Source organism: Clinocottus analis, unplaced genomic scaffold, assembly GCF_023055335.1.
Source record: "Clinocottus analis isolate CAN_PGR_092001 unplaced genomic scaffold, fCliAna1.0.p SCAF_8, whole genome shotgun sequence".
In the NCBI taxonomy this organism is placed as follows: domain Eukaryota; kingdom Metazoa; phylum Chordata; class Actinopteri; order Perciformes; family Cottidae; genus Clinocottus; species Clinocottus analis.
The window spans coordinates 15,335,103-15,347,244 of NW_027176240.1; the positions used below are offsets into that span (position 1 = coordinate 15,335,103).

General features: G+C 44.5%; 1 protein-coding gene across 4 annotated transcripts in view; it reads right to left on the bottom strand.

Annotated features, from left to right (window-relative positions):
- The window catches only part of lyst (lysosomal trafficking regulator), a 53,571-nt gene that overhangs the window by 9,525 nt on the left and 31,904 nt on the right, over nucleotides 1-12,142 (bottom strand). For all 4 annotated transcript variants that reach the window (XM_068567379.1, XM_068567378.1, XM_068567377.1 and 1 more), the window contains 20 exons: nucleotides 11,909-12,065; nucleotides 11,622-11,795; nucleotides 11,366-11,526; nucleotides 10,616-10,806; nucleotides 9,740-9,985; nucleotides 9,109-9,282; nucleotides 8,021-8,170; nucleotides 7,217-7,354; nucleotides 6,935-7,133; nucleotides 6,716-6,841; nucleotides 5,420-6,044; nucleotides 4,447-4,627; nucleotides 3,826-3,995; nucleotides 3,464-3,694; nucleotides 3,111-3,277; nucleotides 2,046-2,198; nucleotides 1,291-1,482; nucleotides 974-1,185; nucleotides 676-885; nucleotides 65-241 (listed from right to left, as the gene is read on the bottom strand). In XM_068567379.1, the coding sequence (XP_068423480.1) occupies nucleotides 65-241; nucleotides 676-885; nucleotides 974-1,185; nucleotides 1,291-1,482; nucleotides 2,046-2,198; nucleotides 3,111-3,277; nucleotides 3,464-3,694; nucleotides 3,826-3,995; nucleotides 4,447-4,627; nucleotides 5,420-6,044; nucleotides 6,716-6,841; nucleotides 6,935-7,133; nucleotides 7,217-7,354; nucleotides 8,021-8,170; nucleotides 9,109-9,282; nucleotides 9,740-9,985; nucleotides 10,616-10,806; nucleotides 11,366-11,526; nucleotides 11,622-11,795; nucleotides 11,909-12,065 (4,034 nt within the window). The remainder of the gene's footprint in view (nucleotides 1-64; nucleotides 242-675; nucleotides 886-973; nucleotides 1,186-1,290; nucleotides 1,483-2,045; nucleotides 2,199-3,110; nucleotides 3,278-3,463; nucleotides 3,695-3,825; nucleotides 3,996-4,446; nucleotides 4,628-5,419; nucleotides 6,045-6,715; nucleotides 6,842-6,934; nucleotides 7,134-7,216; nucleotides 7,355-8,020; nucleotides 8,171-9,108; nucleotides 9,283-9,739; nucleotides 9,986-10,615; nucleotides 10,807-11,365; nucleotides 11,527-11,621; nucleotides 11,796-11,908; nucleotides 12,066-12,142) is intronic.

Consider the following 12,142-nt stretch of genomic DNA (forward strand, 5'->3'; position numbering starts at 1 on the left):
CAGGCAAATTGAGTTTGGCTTATGAGACTTATATAAACTGTTAACAATGAATGTTGGTCTTCACCTCTTTTACGGCCTTGAGCAAGTCTTGTTTGTGTGGACTGTTGGGTGGGATGCAGCGATGACCACAAAGCTTGAGCGAGGTCATGAAGACACCCACGGCATTCTGCTCGTCTTTGGTCAGGCTGTCCTTGTGATCGTGCAGCATCTCATACAGGTACAGAGACAACTTTGGTCCATGCTGGAAGAGAGAGCGAGAACATGGCGCAGATAAAACAATTTAGTTTGTTTCTGAAGCCGGTCGCAGACAGTGATGGACAGCGTTATCCGGCTAGTTGACCCTCAGTAAAGCCTGAGAGGAGGACAAGTGAAAGACTCCTGTGGGGATCCATGGGGTTGCTGAACAGCATGAAAACATCTATCAGAGTAATTTTAGAGCCAAAGCCTGACAGCTCCAGGAAAACATGTCTGTGGGAGTGAAAATGACAAGCAAAGCTAATATACTGCACTCTCATACTTTCTCCTGGATCCAACACAATTTCTGCACTAGAAATGTAAAATTGACAATGATATATCATTTTTGGTTGCAATACTTGGTAGTGAGCAAAAGCCAAATTGGCGTGCAAGGGGACAAATAGACAAGTGATGGATTTGAAGCATTTTCTTCACGCTCACCTCTAGACCCGGGCTGAGGCTCTCCTTGAGGATATCCAAGTGTCTGGGATCAAACACAAACTCCAGCGATTCCTTCCTGTCAGAGAGGGGAAGCGCAGGGCTGAGTGTGTGCACAAGAAGCCGGCCGATTTGAACCCGGAAAGTGTCCCGACACGACCACAGGATTCTTCGCCACTGTTGATGTGGGGCTCCTCCTCGACCCGAGCTGCCCTGTGAGATCACAAGCAATAACACAAGGTCTCACAATATAGCAATCAGCACTCCACAGCGAAAAAGGGGGTTCCCAGTGTCAGCATACCAGGCTTATTTTGATCCCGTCCATCATGAGTTTGAGCACGTCTTTCTGAAAGCTCTTCTTGCTGGCAGGCGGCAGGACAAAAGGAATGGGCGAGTGTGAGCGAGAGGCGGAGCCACACTCGTCCTGCGGCTGATCACCTTGATCTGGGGTTAAAAACGGCTGGTCCGGAGAGTCGGGGATATTCAGCAGGTCAAATAGGTCCTGACTTACATCTGAAATTGGAGATCAGACCCGAGATTAGAGAGCGAATTCAGTTTACGCTCATGTGAGAAAATAGACGAGATTAACATAGATAAGTGTGAGGAGTGTTTTTTCACCATGGTAAATGAGTCTGTTGACAGCGAGAACCACAAGCCTCTGCAGCCGTTGGACGAACTCGGTCTCGCTGGCGCGAATGGGGTTTTCCTGGCTCATCCTCCTCTGCATCATCTGGTTAAGCTCATCACCTGCTACCGAGCGCATCCGCATCAGGAGAGAGTCAGTCTGGGCCAGAGAGAACCGGCGCCGGCCTACAACCACACATGATGGTCACTTTTTTTTTGTAAATATAAGCACACATTCTTTCTCCCATCTAAGTTCAGAGTAAGATTTTGCAGATATCCCATGAATCACTACTTAACACTGATTTAGTTAGGCATTCAAATCATGCACACACGAAAGGCACCAGTAGCGCACGAGGGTACTGGGCAAGTTAACACCCGCGGTGAGTGCAGCGCAAAGACGGGAGACACGCTCCACGACAGTGGAGGATGATCTCCACTGTGGACTACAGTCCGAGCTACCTGCGTCACAGTGGAGCATGTAGGATGGAGCTCCAGTAGGGGAGGGTAGGGGGGAGTCCTGGGACAGGAAGCTGAAGGGAGGGGAGAGGGGTATCTGGCCATAGGAGCAGTAGTGCTGTCTGGGGATGCGGGGAATAATGGAGTCTTTCATGGCAATGGAACCTTCAGATCAGGACGAGGAATCAATAAACAGACAGGTGAGGGCGGACAAGTGAAATGCCGGGAAACACATGATGGTCAATTCTCACTCAACACTGATTTCTACCGTTGCATCAGTATGACACACTCACCCGCAATGCTCTTGCGCTTCTGATAGATGGCATGATGTGGAGAGCTCGGTGTATTAACAGAGCTGCTCAGCTTCTGAGGTTCCTGATTGGCGGTCGTCTTTATGAACTCAATCGCAGACTGAAGGACGCGGAACTGCAGCGCCACAGCCATCTCTGGGAAAAAAACAACAAAAGAGACAAGGAACGTGAGAAGTTGACCTGATGCGCTTCGTGAGCGATTGAAGAGCTTCACGCAAGAATCACACATACAAGTTCATTTGTGGCACGTAGAACGGATTTAAGGGAACTTGTTGCATTCATGCATATTATTGTACAGAAAGTCCATATTGCTCTACAAACAAACAAAAAAAACACTTCTTCTATTTTAATCTGAATTAATCTTGAATTAAAAATCCCAATGGCAAATCGGTATCAGTGAGATTTTCCATCTTGGAGAAGATATTAAGACCATTCTTCTTTATTTACGATGACACAGGGTTGTTGGCTACAGACAATGCTAATTGTGTTATGATTTGATCTACTCTCTATCTATTACTCTTGGGTAACATCACAGAAACTTTCCCACTAACGGAGCAGAAAAGCTGGCCACACATAACTGTCCGGGGTAGTGGATTACGTCAATGATCAAATGTCACAACACACACCGCTTCACACACTAGTGACATTCATCACGTTGGCCCAACGAGGGCAGGCAGTAATAGTCACGTATAATTACTAAAATGACAAACAACCAAAAATAAAGTGTCATGTACAGAGCCATAACGCCTTCGTAATGTTTCTGTGATCAAAGAATGATTGTATCACAAAATAAATAAGTGCTAATGGGGAAGAGATGGGAGAGATACGTCTCGGAGAGCAAATTCATGGAAAGATGAAGATGTGAGATATTTGTCAAATGCAATTTTTTTTTTCTCAAATGACTTTCCAGTCGGCAGTTGTAGATAATGAATTTTATTCCTGCGGCAGGCATTGACAGCTTGCCATCACCCAGAACGGCAGAGCATAGTAGATGACAACTCTGATGGATTTTGCATGCGCATTGATTTTTAGGAATCCAGCCCTCACCCTGTGTGCGACGCATCTTGCTAGTCTGCATGAAACCCAGCAAGGTAATGAGGTCTTCAATGATGCGGAAGTACTGGGACCCTGAAGAGCTGCAGGAGTGGATCGTCACCGCTACCAACAGCTGCTGGATGTCACACACCAGGAGCTTGTAGTCATTCAGGGGAATACTGCAGAGGAAAAACAAGACAAGCGAGAAAATATGAAGCACATGAAGTGAATCTTCCACACGTATATGCCAGATCAAAGAACAGTGAGAGGATTATTGATTCAATTCATAGCGGAAAGGTTCAAGACAAAACCCATGAATCTACGGAGGTGTTTGAATGAATAGTCCTCTGTTCTGGCAGTCGTACCCATTCTCCATGCCATTGAGGGTGGAGAGAGTGTTAAAGAGGACGTAGAGCAGCCCGTGGTCCAGCAGGATGTCTGCCAGCTTTGGGCAGGCGTTAAGGAGCTGCAGCAGCATACACAGGATGTTGTGGACCAAGGAGTTTTCATACAGGGAGTTCTCAATAAGACCCAACACTGGGATGATACAGCGCTTTCTGAAAGGTGAGATATTTTCCATTTCCTCCAGGTCCAGACTGGAAAGAATGACAGACAAGAGAAATTGCATCAAACACACATTTTCATACTGCGGACAATCCGATGCATAGGATTCCAAGATAAAACACTGGACGATATGGCTTGGACTGTTCATTATCTCTGGACTCACTCTTCCTCCAGGCCCACCGGCCGTCCAAACAGCATCTCCAGGAAGCACTCGAGCAGCCCCTGGCTGCCCTGGTGGATGTACAGCTGGTTGGCCAGCAGCGAGAAGCCGTGGTTCTTCAGAAATTTCTCTTTCTGCTCCTTGTGGGCTCTGCTGAAATATGCATCCAGCAGCTAAGGGAGAGGGGCATAATATTATGACACAGAGGATCAGTTCCAACACTGGCAATATAGTGTAATGCTTTGCCAACACACTGGCACCGACTTTATCAAATGTTTAGCACAAGCAATTCATGGAAGAGTTGTATGTTTTTGGGCGCTTATTTGCTGTCATGCTGAGTGTTTGTATACTGGCAGTATTTATCATACAGACATGAGTGTCGTATCAGTTATCTTAGCTTAGCATGAAGACTAAACACAAGTTGAATCAGGGAGCCCTGCCCCGTCCAAAGGTAAGAACATCTAACAACAGTGAATTTAAAGCACCTCTAAGATGTAAAAGTGAAATAATTGTGAATGGGAAATACTATGTTATCGACCAGCATCAATGCAGTACAATTTAGACTCAGAACCTCCGACCTACACCACAGTATTCAAGACTCATCAAAGAGGATACTGAACCAACCTTCATGACACCTTGCTGGATGAGAGGCGACGAGTGGTTGACTAGCACGATGAGAGCCTCTGGCTGGATGAGTTTGTCCATCACCTCCTCAAGCATGAGGTCCGGCAACAGCAGCAAGATGCCCCTCAGGAGATCATAGAGTCCGCAGCAGATCAGCACCAGGCAGTCCTCAGTGCCGGACCTGAGAAACACAACTCAGAGTTCAGTGCAGAATTACTGTGCAGCAACAGATGGATGAACTTCTACTATTAGCGCTCAAAATGACATGTTAATGCTCATATCATGGGTCATATGGGATGTGAATTTTGGTCGCCAATGACACATTTGCTTTAGAAAGTTGTTTTGGTGAATATGATTCACCCTGGTGATATAAAACTTACATCAGTCAGATCAAGCTGTTGGTCAATGACAACCTGTTGTACTCATTAGCAAAGAGACACTGTTGAACTATGAGTAGTTCAAGCAAATATATACAACATAAAACACCTGCCATGGCTTTTGGATTCAAGCCAGGTTTCCTGTTTAACTTGAAATTCATCAACAGCCCACATTGTGTCTAATAAAAAGAAAAAAAGTGACTTCGGTGTTAAAACAGGACTACAAGAAAAAAACATCTTTTATTTTATTTTCTACCAGTCACCCGCTGGCTGGCAGGTAGAAATACACTGAAACTGTCACCGCAGTACAAATCATTTTTGAAGTTGGAGGATTATTAACACACCCAAATGCTGTATTTAGGATTATGCAAATCCCTGCACAGCTCCTCTTCATTGAGCAAAGTGGTCCATGTCTTAGAACAAACGTTGAAAGAGACCGTCAGGGCTCATACCAAATTTTGACATGGGTTGACTTTATCAATATTAGAATTTGTAATGATACTGAGCATTCAGTTGTAACATCCTGAGAGTATTTCTAATACTGTATGAGACACTCAAACCAGCATGCCTTGCCAAAGGGTAATATTGCAACATACCCGTCGTTGGACTCGGTCTTGCTGTGCGTCCTCTCGTAGCCAGGAGAGTATGTGTAGCTCTCCCAGTCTTCCGGCATGGAGCCTCGGTCAGCCGAATTGGGCCAGCGGCCGACTGCCAACGAGCCGTTTGGAGCCGGGAAGGCCAGGCCCAGACTGGCCAGATTGCTGTGGCTCCTCTGGAATGATTGGATGCCTTTCAGGCTGTCGGGGCGGCGCGGCGCCTCGTCACTGGCCCAGTCGAACCTGTCCTCAGACTCTGCCACTCCAATGCTGCCCTCCGCGAGGCTGTTCACCTCCGCCGCCTCGTCCCGCTCCTCCTCCACGCTGATGGAAGGAGTGCACAGGGCTCCTCCCTCACCCGAGTCCTTAGACTCACAGATGGTCTTGGCCGATTCACAGCTGCTCAGAAGTTGCTCGTCAGCTCCGCCCTTCTTGAGTGTCTCCGTGCTGCCGAGCGCCTGCTGAGTGGCGAGGGAGACCCCGTCACCTTCAACCGCCTCACTTGAGATGCCGTGTCCGAGTCGAGGCGTCAGTAGAAGGGAGGAGTACGGAGACGGTGCCAGACTAGGAAGACGTAACGACTGATTATCACCTCCATGCTCAGGGGAAGGAGCATGGAGATGGCCTGGAAAAGAGAACAAAATGACTCAGCACTTAACAGATGATTAGACTTTATAACTGAAGGCTGCAAAGGGCCTAATTCACATGCAGACGCAGAGTATTGCACTTCATTTTTAGACTTGTGGCTGTGATGAAAAACACGAATCCTAGATTCATTTACAAAACTGTACAGCTGTGTTTCACCATGCATAGTTGGAAGTATCACAGCCACATTTATTACATTTACATAGACCTTTCATACAGCATAAATAACTTTAGATGAAATCAAAGTAATTAAAAAACAAGGTTATGACCACAAAGATTAATATTTGCAAAACATATTAGAACAATTAAAGCTCAGATTAAACAGGAAAAATGTAATACCTAAAAAGATATATGAAAAAAATAATAAAGAACTGGTGTTATGAGCAGTAGTCGGATTACAGATTGTTTAGGGTAGAAAACAAGGAAGATTGGAGGGCGTTTCTCAAATGCATAATGCTCTAAGTATTTACATTAGGCACTTCAAAGGAAACAGGTGACAGAGCTGATACAGCTCTAAACATGCGAAACGTTTGTGTTCCTTGGTTGAGGCACATCCACTCACAACATGTCATTTGTATTTAATCCTCCTCACAGTGCTGGATGCATTGGAGTGCTTTAAGGTTGGTGTAATTTAGTTGAAACAAGCTGTACCTTCATGATTAGCATCAGTGAAGACGGTTGGCGAGTGTGACACAGAGCTGCTGGCAGACTTCCCTCCACTGTTTGAATGTCTCAGATACATAATGGACTGCACCTTCTCCTGGTACAGCTTCCCATCTGACAAATAAAGAGACATGAAAAGAGCTCAGTGCATTCAATGAACGGCCCTTCGATACAGAGGTGCTGCTTTCAACTGCCCTGCCTCCTCACCGATGTGTAGTGAGAAGTAGAAGCTGGATGGAGTGTGGCAGACGTAGGTGTTGGTCGGTGGGTGAACCGCCAGCAGGAAGTTGTAGATCAGTTTCAGCAGGTCCATGTCCGGGGGGGACCCCAGAACCTCCTGGATGATTTTGACGAACGAGAGACAGACTTCCTGCGGGATGGCAGTCAGATGCTCGTCCCGATGCTCCTGAAGACAAACATAATGTCAGAAGGGAAACAGTCTCTGAAGAGATAACGTGCTAATACAGCACCTTTATGCATGCAGCCTACCTGTAACACCTGGCAGGTGAGTAGAAAGCGGTGCACCACCTCAGCCTTGAGGAACTGACGGATGTTGAAGACCTGATAAGGATGGTGCACCCTGATGAGGATCTCCAGGGCAGCGAGTAGCGTTTCCCAAACTCCACACTGACAGAAAACAAGCGACAGTGAATGAGTCATGAACTGGTTCTTCATCATCTATATAGTCGGGTTGAGAGTACCATTTTGTTTTGGGCTTCTTTATATTAATCAGTGTTTATTTTGCTGCAGTCCATCTGTGTTTCCACTTGAAAGTTTGGGGTTTATTGGGAAAAAGCTGTTGGTGAAAAATTGTTTAAACTTTTTTATTACTTTAAAATCCTAGCCTAGTTTTTTGAAAACGTAGTAAAAATTATTGCTCCAGAGGTGTATTAATTTATTACCAGCTCATCATTGGATGAGTTTTTTTCCCCTCATCAGCAATGGATGTTAATAAATTAAATGACCTTGAGAAACTAGAAATGTGCAGATTCAGTAAAGCTATTCAGCATTAGTGCTTTTCTTACTATTCTTCACTGCTGAACCTTTAAGTTTGAAAACGATATAATATTATCTTGTAAAAGTAGCACATCGAGAGTATCATGTAATGCTCATTGTAGTTTTACTTCACATTTAAAAACATAAAAAAAGGATGATTACCTAGTTGAATATAAGATTGATTGTCTTAGTGTGTGCGTAATGTATGTATCTTCTTTCATGTTTTACCTCATTCTATTATATTGTGTGTTATGTTTATTATGGGAATATAGTTGATCCTGGGATGTATGAGTTCACCTCAGCCTTGGCCCAGATCTTCCAGTCCAACAGGACATCTGAGAGCAGTTTGATATCCTGCACCACAGCGATGGACTCTGTATCCAAACGGAAATGACCGTCGTCCCCCAGGATGAGGATGGGTGCACTGCAACATCCATCCAGTAAAGTCTGCAAGACAGAATATGGCCACCACATCAGAAACACATCTACAGTGTCACTATAATAGAGACACAGCGCAACATATAGTAATCACCATCTCTCCAGAAAGAACAGCATCCCAGAAAGTCAATAAATGATCCATGAAATTATAGGAGCGCTTATCACTGACCAGCTTAACTTCAGTAGTTATGAATGTTACAGCCCTTTGGGTCTCTGGTCATCTGCATTACTTTTGCAACATAAATAGAAAAAGAAAAGAAAAAATCCAACAACTGTAAAACAGTATGTTCCTTTTATTATGATGATTATGAGTGTTTAAGATCGCTAATCAGTGTCGTTCTGTGCAATAAAATACTCTGTGGAAGCCAAAAGTGACAAAAGCAATCAGTGGTTCTGTCTGACTCTGCAGGAGTTCAGTGTTTCATCAAGTCAGACAGAATCCATTTCAGTGCTCAGCCATCACACAGCTCGATTACAGACACAGTCAGAGGGTCAAGTAACAGCAGGGTCACCAACGACGGCTCAGAGCGGCACCATTGTGGCGGGCGGGTTTAGATTCAGCCCTCACTTCTCTCTCTCTCTCTCTTCTATTTTTACAAAGAACATCCAGTAATACACATGTACACTTTTTACATAGTGTTTATTTATTTACATATGTTTTTGTTATTTTTGCCATTTTCTCATGTTTGTCAAACTGTATTGTATCTGTGCTGCTTGCGTCACCTGTGTGGACTGTGCTACTGCCTCTTGGACAGGTCATCAATGTAAATGAGAATTGGTTCTCAATTGATTTTACCTGGTTAAATAAAAGGTAAATAAATAAATGAATGAAATAAAAAAAATCATACTACAAAAGAAGCGAGCGCCTGTGATGCTTATGTTTGACTGCACAGATCAGCAGAGGTTGTGGGTGCTGGAGACACCGAAGAGATTATGGTGTGACTCACTTTGAGCATATGGTATCCCACGATGCATTTGGACTTGATGAGGACCTGGTGGATCATGGAGTAACCATGGTAACAGTCCATTTCATGGATGCGGTGTTGGTTGAACTTGGACAAAGACAGCAGCACCTGCAGGGCCAGAGCTTGGGTCTTCTCACAGTCACTCAGCTCCACCGTCTGGACACCGCAGACCCAGATATATGGGACAGAAAGGTACAGTGGAGTGCAGGTTGGAGATCCAACACATTAATTTGCACGCTTATTGTGTTCTCAAAAAAGCACAAACAAGCCCAAGATCAAACTGTGTCTGTACAAGTGACAATAAACTATGATCCTTACTGGCAAGAAGTGACAAGTGCAGCTAAATTAATAGGAATTAGTAAACCGTTCCTTCTTTGTTTGTCATCTTATAAAATATGTGATGTTATGATGTACATTTTTCTACATCGCTGAGAGGTGACTCTTCAAATTCACTGAATTTTTCTGGTTTATTAAATCAAACTGTCACTTTCCGCTCTCTGGAATACATCCATCGAACCGTACAGTTTTCCAGAAATATCCCAACAACTGGGATTAATGACCCCAGTGGCTCAGCGAGGGCTCGAGCTGCATAAAGAAGAATAGACCATCCTACCTGCGCGAAGAGGAAGACAAAGTTTCCTGTTCCACCGATCTTGTGCAGGACGCTCTGCAGGCCATGCGTTTCAGTGGGGAGGAAAGCTTTGAGAAAGTTCAACTCCAGGGAAACACTCTGCACTTCCTTGGAGCTGAAGGGCCGCTGGGTGACCACCGTCTTGGCCTGACCCTTAAGTCTGATTACAGGCTCATAGATGGTGTAGACTCTAGGACTGCTGGGCGCGTACACGACGGCCAAGCTCTCCTGTGCAGGAACACAGTCCACGCAATCATTATTTCCAGGCCAAAACTTTCAACCTGCAACTTTTAATTATTAAGTTTAAGTTATTCACAGTAGAAAATCTTGTGAAAATGTAATTAGACCCAAGGAGGCTATCTAGCTTAGGGCTACACATCCTAGCATGGATTTGGACATTGTTTAGACTTTTTTTTTTTTAGAGCATAACAGAAATTATAAAGATGTGAATAGGCAATAATTTATTCTTCTTGTCTTACTCCCTTATTTTAAAGCAGTGGCGTTATCAACAAACCATTAGCATTAATGGGAGACAAACTATTTTCAGTCTCAATGAAAAAGCTGCAGCTTAACTGTAATTGCTTTTTCCATTGGGGGAAAATGACTTCTTACTGTGCAGCATCATTAATGACCACTAATTGGAACAGCACACAACTCATACACCGTGAAATGAAACAATATATGAGACATAGGAGGACTTTGATCACAAAGCACATGGACAGGCTTCACCTGCAGTGTCAGTCTGCATTTTATCATGCAGAAACTGGGGGAAACAACAGTGACAATAAAACACTTCTATTTCATTTTGTTGTGCACATTTTGTATTGAGTTAAATCTTCACATAAAAAAAAGACTTACAACCAAAGCCGTTGTGTCCACGTCCTTATTCTTCATCAGAAGCTCCCGTACATGCTCACACTTCAGGCCTTCCACAGTGACAAACTTAGAGACTGTCCCATTGGGCTTGCCATACTTGCAGGGCATGATTGAGGTGAGGTCAGGCCCGCTGGTGTAAAGGTACAGGGCCTCCTCAGATCCTATTCTAGATCCTGAAATATGGAGGAAGAGAATATAGAGTTACAATTAAGAGTAATCTCCCTATGAGGCAAACACAGCAAATGTCTGTTGTTAAGGAGTCCCGAAAACAGAATTATGGAAAATCGACCCCATTATTAAATAATTCATATCATTCCATCAATAACCAATGCAGTAATAACATAAGATGGGAAGCAGAGCAAGACGCCATGGTACACCTTCATGTTATATTTCTAAATATAATACGAAATTAGCCTCTTGCGAGAATGCTGAGAATCACATCATACCAGGTTTTTACAGACACTATACAAGTTACGCTTAAAAAAAACAAAAAAACAAAAACATTACTGTTCATCTGTGTACAGTAAAAGCTTCTTATGAGAGATACGTTGGTAAACAGTGCAATGTGCCACCAGGGAGCAGCACTGAAGTGGAACAGATTAAATTGTATAAATGATCAAAAGAAAACGCGCATAAGAATGTAGCAACATGATGAGCGGCCGTCTGGCATGAAGTGTCTAAGAGCTTAAAGAGACGTGATGCCAGTGAGGTAAAGACGACAGGAGGTCCTACCATTGAAGAGAAGCACAGTTCCCATCCTCCAGCGTCCGCTCTGCATCAACAGATCCTCAGAGGTTGACGTACAGTTGCCCAACATGCAGAAGGTTTTGTTGCTGTCAGATGATAAACTGGACTTTCTTGGGAGGGTGTAGTCCAAAGACACCTCACATTTCCTGAAACAGCGGGCATGATAAATTAGGATTAATGTTCACTCATTTACCAGATTGAAAATAAACTGCCACAGTCTTACACCTACTATCTTCCTCACCTGATGCCGCACACCCAGACAACCACACGGCCATGGATGTTCTTCTTGCCCTCTGGCTGCTGGCTGTAAGTGAGGCCGAGGTGCTGCCATTGCCCCGCTCTGATTAGTTCCTCCCCAGAGTCTGCCTGCGCCAGCAACCCTGCTTTTATCTCATCGTTTGGGTCTATACAAACCCTGGGGGAACAGCACATTACAGTACTTCAAGGTGCATAAACTACAAATACTTGAGAAATGGTAGCCCATTCTTCACACGCATCTTTGAGACCGTAGTCTATGCTGGAGCTCACCTGAATGTGAGGGAGCCTGAAGAGAAGTCTGCCCACACTTGAAGCATCAGTGCCTTGGAGCCCATTGACAGAATATGAATGAGACCTTTCTCTAGTAATCTCGTCCCAGCCTGAGAGGAGCCGTGGTGGGACTCAGCTGCAGGAGCTTTGCTCTCCTCTGGAAAACAACGATAAAGAAAACTCAAAGAAAGTTCACGTACTCACGGACTTCAGGCATCACAACGTCTCGGTGAA